The 7,788-nt window shown below is 46.8% G+C and overlaps 1 protein-coding gene across 1 annotated transcript; it reads right to left on the bottom strand.

Annotated features, from left to right (window-relative positions):
- Positions 1 to 2,379: 2,379 nt before the first annotated feature.
- On the bottom strand, positions 2,380 to 4,803 carry LOC136432922 (hepatocyte nuclear factor 3-beta-like). Its single transcript, XM_066424579.1, has one exon. The coding sequence runs from the start codon at positions 4,604 to 4,606 to the stop codon at positions 3,374 to 3,376; it is 1,233 nt and encodes a 410-aa protein (XP_066280676.1). The 5' UTR covers positions 4,607 to 4,803; the 3' UTR covers positions 2,380 to 3,373.
- Positions 4,804 to 7,788: the final 2,985 nt, after the last annotated feature.

The raw sequence follows: 7,788 nt of genomic DNA on the forward strand, positions 1-7,788 counted from the left end.
CGAAAAGTAAAATGTTATTGGCATCTAGAAGTGTGCGCCACTAGAGCTTTTTATTCTTATTTTGGAATCGGGCTGGCAATTGCAATGTCGGTAAGGCAGGCCCTTGTCCACACAGACGCACTCTCTCCAAACTATACAAGTAGCGTGTGGTGAGCAGGAAAAAAAGCACCGATAAGAAGGAGAGGAAGGAGAAGTGTTTAAGCAGCAGTATCTTGACTTGCGTCTTGGACAAGTCGTAAACAGGCACGCCTCTCTGCCCGCCCGCCAGCGAGCTGAACACACATCTTTACAGTCCTCAAGAGTGGAGGGGCACTGGGGTAGAAATTCCCACCAAACAAGCACTTCTGCTGCAGGCACAATACTTCATGTTGTACACGTACGTTAAAAAACGAGGTAGTCACCGCCGAGTTTTACTCTATCTCCCTACTTTTGCTGATGGAGAGGTGGATTTTGAAGGAAAATCCGTGCGATTTTAGGAAAGATTATAATTTCAACCACGACAGCACGGTGGCAGGTAGAAAGGGCACGTCGACGTACGTGGGGGTAACTAAGAACGGGATTTCCTAGTTTGGCTGCGTTGCCGGGTTAACGTGGCGCACATTAGTGTCTAGGTAAAGCTGATAATGCAGCTCGGGGATTTTTTTCGCGCTAGTCGTAAATCACAACGCCTGCCTCATGGCGATGGAGTGGGGAAGGTTGTGCGCGAATTATCGGCGATTAGGGGGTACTTTGGGAAGAGCGAGAGGGGGTAAAGTTGTCGCTCACGCGGGCTTAAGCGTCCTTCCCAGGCGGGGCCGTGCTTCAGTCGTAATGCAGTAAGGATTGAAGGGCTGAACGTCAGGATACAGGAGACGCCAGGCAAGATTAGGGTGATTGCTGCTGCTCATTGTACGTGATGGATACACGACAACTTTACTTCAGATATTAACTTTCAGGTGGAAGGTTGTACAAAACCGTTTCCCCCCAGAAATGTGCTTCAAATGTTGCACTGCTCTGTTCGTGGCGAACGTAGTTGTGGACACAGCTGGTAGGGTAGTCTGCAGCAGCAGAACACGTTCTCTACAGGACAAAGACATGGTCGAATATTCCGTGCCTTTGTTGAGAAACATACTGTGACTGTGTGTAGTCATTTCTCATTCCGTGCAACTTAAGTTTGAGAGACAAGATATCGTTATTTGTTCATCTCTATCTAGAAATGAATTGACTTCATTATACTTAGCGCTCTTTTTTTCCAATATAAATATGGTTTTCAGGTAAGCCAAGAGCGCATGTGACAGGTCTTTGTGAGCAAATTAAATAAGCCATGATACGTAGTCATGCCTCTAGGTACCATTTAGCGTTAAGCGAGCTCCCTGTTTTTGTCGGCACGCATTTACAACAATTTGTACGGATCTCCTTTCACTCCATTTTGTTTGGGAGATTTTAATGTAGCCCTGCTGGAAATCATATACCTGTGACGTAGGGGTCTAAAACTAAGTGGATCTACTTGTCTTATCCAACAGTGATTAATATTCAAGATCTGAATGTTATCAAATTAGTCCTTGTTTTTCTAGAGCGAATCTGTATTGTTGTGTAGCGCCGTGCCCGTTTCATTTTCCCTCAGCCAACAAACCGAACAATGCAACATGGCGGCTCCCGCCTGAAAAAGAAAATAAACGAAAACCATGGATGCATGCATGTCTGACAGTCAGAAATGTGCTACCTGTGTCGGCCATAAAGGTAAATACTAGTATAGAGTGGTAGACTTCGCCAGAGATTGTATCTCAGAGATTATAGATATTCTCGTTCATATTCAACTTGCAGGTTACAGGCGACGTGTGGTGCATATCAGCAAAAATACCCAAAACGTTTTGAATCAAATGTATTGTAACGGGCTTACTGTGGGGTACAAAACTGCCAGTTATATCTATTTTGTTTGGTGATAACCACAGGAAGATGAAGTCAGCTCGACATAGAACCGTACAAGCCGGTAACAAGATACAGAAATTGGATATGGGATTGGTTTCAATTGGTTGTCGCAGGGCACTCTGTACACCACCGTGTTATTCTTAACCATTGAGTGCATATTTTCTCAGCTCTACAGAAGTGTGCACAGGGCGATAGAATATTGTTTGCAATTTGCCTGTGTCTTTACGACCCGTACTTGGCTCAACCCCTGTGCTCACAGTGAAAACCCCGTGTGGACACAACACACGGAACCCTCACTCACAGGGTACAAATATACGCAGGGCTTTGCACATTTACTTAGGGGTTGGGATATCCAAGAAACACAAGAGACCCGTACGTGTGGCAGTAAGTCAGCATCCCTCACTAAATGAACTTGGCACACGCGACTCTAACTGTTAGTGTAAAAACATACAACGAACACACTGAACCGCATTGTTGTTGATTGGGTGTATTTTTGATTCCATTGAACTTTGTACAACTTTACTTCTCAGTCACATCATGTCATGGATTTTTCTTTCTGTTACGTGTTTTGGGGTAGAAAATTCCCATCTCGTCAGACATAGGTGTTAATGTACAAAATAAAGACTACTGTATCGTCTACCATAGTTAACGTGCACATGTACATAATACAGAGACACACTTCTCATGAATGAAAAATAAATTAATTTGTTTGCTCGGAAATTACAACATCATATCAAGATTAGAGTCACATTTCTCACTCGACTACAGTCAAAATCACCGCCATTGGACAACAGGAATGTTACGATTCATCTGATTTAGGATCTAGCTAGTGTAGTAGTGGTCATTCAGGAAATTGGCACATCGTTTGGAGCTTAGGTAAATTCTGCGTGCTATCATGCTATCATACCAAACTACAAAACAACAACACTACGGTAGTCTACCATTACTTGGCGCCATTTCTGGGGCCTGTAACGCACCCCGCGCCTCTTCAACAAGCATTTGCCTCGGCCCATACACAGAGGTGATCACAGGTAGAACGGAACATGTTGACGCCGCGAGTAACATCGCGACGACACCAGAAAAGACAACTTACACTGTTAAGGAAAATAAGTGAATTCCGAGAGCGGTACACAATGTTTGAGTGACCTCCGGTTAACCTGTCGCAGGCACTTCAATAAATAACAACAAATATTTACCGGCATTTGCATTTCAGTTGTGCGGAGAGTGGTGAGAAGGAATCCCAGTGTACATAGAAGCAAAGGGACTTAAATAAGTCTGTTTGTTAGAAGCTCACTGTCTGTCTCTATTCTAGTACACGACGTAAGAAATGGTCGATTGTCCTCGCAAGAAAGTAGACAGCTACGTGTGTTTCACAGCCCTCAACACTTGTGTGGAGAGGGGTGCTGTCTGAGCCTTAAGGTAGAGTCACTGTCAGTCTCTGTCACCACAGGGAATGTTGGCAGTATTATAGAGACGAAGGTTGGGAATGCTGGGGAACGTACCCTTGGTAATAGTCCGTCGCCATGTTGTCCATGGACATGGTCGTTTTCGGCATGCCTGTCGGGGACATGGAGTTGTAGCCTGAGTAGCCCATGGCGGCGTACTCCTTCAAGTCGGGCTTGTGTTCCTGAGACATGAGGTTGGAGATGGAGAAGGGGTGGGTGAAGCCGTGAGCTGCTCGCAGGTGTTCAGGGCTGAAGTAGCCGGCCATAGACATGGGCAGGGAGGACTGCTGGGGGATGGGGCGGGCAGGTAGACCCTGGAGTTGTTGGGCGTGCTGTTGCATATCCTGGGGCTGGGTGGTCTGAACTTGCGGCTGCTGCTGCTGATGCTGTTGTTGTTGGTGGTGGTGGTGCTGATGATGCTGGTGCTGCTGCTGCTCCTGTGGGTTGGGGGATGGCGTGTTGATGGGCTGGAGAGGCTGCAGGGTCGAGGCGCCGTTCGACGTTGTCGTGGGCGTGCTGCCGGCCTCCGGCGCGGTGGTCGGCGCGACGGCGGTGTTCTCCGTTCCGGGCTCGGGGGTGTCGCGTGCCTCCTGCTGCTGGGCCATCTTCATGGCTAGTTTCTTCTCGCACTTGAAGCGCTTCTGTCTCCGCAGGTAGCAGCCGTTCTCGAACATGTTGCCCGCCTCAGGGTGAAGCGTCCAGTAGCTGCCCTTGCCCGGACGGTCGGGGGTGCGCGGCACCTTGACGAAACAGTCGTTGAAGGACAGACTGTGTCTGATGGAGTTCTGCCAACGCTGCTGGTTCTGTCGGTAGTAGGGGAACAAGTCCATGATGAACTGGTAGATTTCTGCCAATGTCACCATCTTGTTGGGAGAACTCTGGATGGACATGGTGATGAGAGAGATGTAGGAGTAGGGCGGCTTGGCGTGCGTGTAGCTGCGTCTGTACGCCTTCTCACGCTCGGCTATGGCGTTTCTGTTCAAAGCCATATTGTTCATAGTCTGCATGGTGCCCATGGCATTGACGGAGCCGGCCGGGTAGGACTGCAGGCCGCCCATGCCGCCAGCTGCCGGGTAGCCCGTGCCCATGCCGTTCATGGTCCCTGAGTAGGCCGAGGCGGAGTAGGCCCCGGGGTTGACGGGCCCTGTGCCCGTGTACGTCGCGTGGTTCATCCCTCCCATGCTCGACATGGTGTTCATCCCCATCGTGTTCATCGTGGTCCCTGTCGGGTATCCCTTCGGTGCAGACAGCATCTCGTACACCGGCGACTTTCACACACGTGAGCGGTGGCGCAGAAAAGTCGACCGTGTTCTCGGGGCAAACTTCAATAACTTACTGGACCAACACAGGCTGTCACGCTAGGAGCATCCACCAACAACAACGTAGGCGCAAAAACTGACCAACAACTGATTTGCAAAGAAAGGTTGACCCCTTGGTAAATATCCCTGCCTGTCAATCATTAATGAAACTCCGCCTCTTTAGCCAAATAAAAACCCTGGTGACTGGATACGCCCTGCGGTTTCGAGGTTTCCCATCTCTCCTTTCCTGGGTCGTGATTGGTGGAGCCAAGATGACGTAGACGATCGTATGGCAATTACTCTGCAAGTCGGGAACACCTGAGGGCAAGTTTCGCGGAACAGTGGAAAACTTTTGTACAGTCCCTGCTAAAAATGCAGCGAGAATTAAAAAGAAACCACAACGTCATGAATATTGGACAATAAGGTTCCAGCCTTGGCTTTCATTGTCTATAGTTGATAACATCAAAGTTGTTTGTGTGATCCATTCGCACGTTTATAAAGAATACTTTTTACACATTTTTCTAATGCCTTAATTTCATACAGATTCTCAAATTTTTATTTTAGGAAAATGATCATTCATTCATGTTGGAAGGGGCACTAAAATTTACCCACGGAAATAGTTACTTTGTACATGTAGCGTGTAGCTTACATAATGACATCAACATGAAAGCCCTGGCTATGTATAGTTTCATAGAATTTTATAGATAGTGGCAGAGAGGGGCTACATTTTGTATTTCCACGAATAAACTGAGTAAATGTGAATAGCAACAGTATTTCCTCCTGGATTTAGGTGGAAATATGCTGTTTATTTGTTCGTTGATCGATATGTTCTGCGAACCTGTGTTGTAACGTCACCAGTTAACTGTATTACAATCAACTTTATCTTTCCAGGTAGGAAGAGGAAAGGAAAGTACGACCGTCTGTGCGATAAGGAATTGGTGACGCAAGGAACACTTCCGTTTGTTAGAGCTAGGAAATGTTCTTCATTCATTACTATACGACAGGAGATAGGGTTCAGGTCGGAAAGTCGACAAAACAGTTTAACATGAAAGGAACTACGGTGTCGGGAAGACGTCATGCGAAGTCACAGAGAAAGAAGTAGCTGAGGTTAGCAGTAAAGATGCAAGACGCCCCCTCCCCGTGTTGATAAGCATGTTATGTATGTGCGGTGGGCTTGTGGTTTCCACAGTCTGATAATTGTGATGGGAAATCACCCGTGAAAACGGCAGAGACAGAGGTGCGGCTGAGTCGTGCTGTTTGTGGACGACAGTGTAACCAATTCAATTAGGACTTCATTTCGTCACCTTTAATTACTCACAGGAGAACATTGAAGACGCTTTATGAAATTTAGCATTAGCCACGACATGTCTGGTTCACTGCTAGACTTATCTACCGGTGTTAAAGGTGACCAAAGAGCTTACAGATAGCGAGCCGCAGGTTTAATCACGCCATATACCAGATCCCGTCACGCCATGCAAAACATAAAGCTCTCCCGCCCGTCTTAACTTTGCATATCGCAGCATCTATCTCCATCCGACTTAATGCGCCGACATGATATCTTTGCATAGATAAACTTAATAAATTTAATTAGTGATAGGTCCATTAACACGTCCCATTCAGCTCGTTTGGTTCCCTATCGGGTGCCAACGGTCGGGAGTTAGCCTAGATACAAAAACAAACAGCCGCCTAGACGGCAGGACGTGCCCCGAGAACAACAGGACGCAAAAGATACAATCCAGCTGACTGCGGCATCAGATTTCTCACCAAAGAAAAGATCGGACCATTGACAGGCTTGTTGGTCTATCGAAACCAGTTCGCCTCCGAAAATGCACGATCCCTCTGTGTTACCAAGAAAAACAAGCCCCACTTTATATAACATGCGACAGCTTAGTCGTTAGGGCTCGTCAACCAGAGGTAAGGTCCTGTAAAAACACGTACAGAAATCTGACATCGGCTTGTCATGACTTTCACGAACCACATCCGTATAACATAGCCTCCTCCACAGCCGTGCACCTGGCGGAGAAGACCAGGCGCCGCGGGACGACTCCGAGACGCCTTCCGCCTCCGCCAGAACGGCACTCGACGTTCTTCAAGGGCAAAGGTGTGGTAATCTGTCAGATATGACACAAGATTGAGGAAGATGGACGGTTCTTCGTCTCAAGGTGGCGTTGAATGGGATAAGACTCCACCTTCATTATTCTTATCGTGACGGAAGAACTCTCCGCTGACAGAAGGGTTCCGGAAATGTCTTCATGCTGCATTCCCGTCCGACATAACATAGGTCCAGATTGGACATGGCTATCCCTGATATCTCATGGAAAATTAGATGTCGTATACCTGCATTATTTACAAATACTTAAAGTGACCTTGCATTATATTGGTCAATGTGCTGTATTCATTCCACTATTATAACATAGACCTGTATGTACGTATGAGAGAAAAATGGAAGTAGAAAGGCGAACTATTGGCGGTAAAGATAACGCTTTACGGTATAACATTGACACGTGAGTCGGAAAGGTGAAAACCTTAAACCTTATCAGCTTTACTCACATTACAACATCATAGGAATCCTTCCACATTCTCGTCAATGTGTGCACTTTTCTCTATATGTTCTGCTAATATCCGCTGTTCAAATGTTCAAATCACATGTAAAAATGAACCTGCATAACAAGACAGATCTAAACAGCATTTCTGAATTGATTTGGGGTATGTCATTCTTCGCTCCTCTCCAGCTAAACGCATACGACATAAAGCAATATCATCCCTATGTATACAGTGACATTACCTTCACTCAGCGGCGTACCGTTAGAAATAGCAACATCGTACAATAAGATTGTCAACAGACTTGTTTTGCAGACGCACCCGCTGACAGGTGCGCGGAATGGCAAATATTTTCCCGTTCTGTTGTAAAGGCCAACAGAAATAACTGGTGGTGGTCATGCACAGAGAAGGGTAGGATGAATAGAAGAGTTCCTATGAATCATGAGGCCCTTAAAAAATTCTGACAGCTTCGAAAATCCTAGGCGCCGAGTTAAGGAGTTTCGGCCGCGCAGCTTCCCGAAGATGCGTGCAGTAGGAAGGGTCGTTTGTCTGGTATCTACCCTATGCGTAAGTCACTGAAAGCTCGGACACAGGTA

This window comes from Branchiostoma lanceolatum, chromosome 4, assembly GCF_035083965.1.
Source record: "Branchiostoma lanceolatum isolate klBraLanc5 chromosome 4, klBraLanc5.hap2, whole genome shotgun sequence".
NCBI lineage: Eukaryota > Metazoa > Chordata > Leptocardii > Amphioxiformes > Branchiostomatidae > Branchiostoma > Branchiostoma lanceolatum.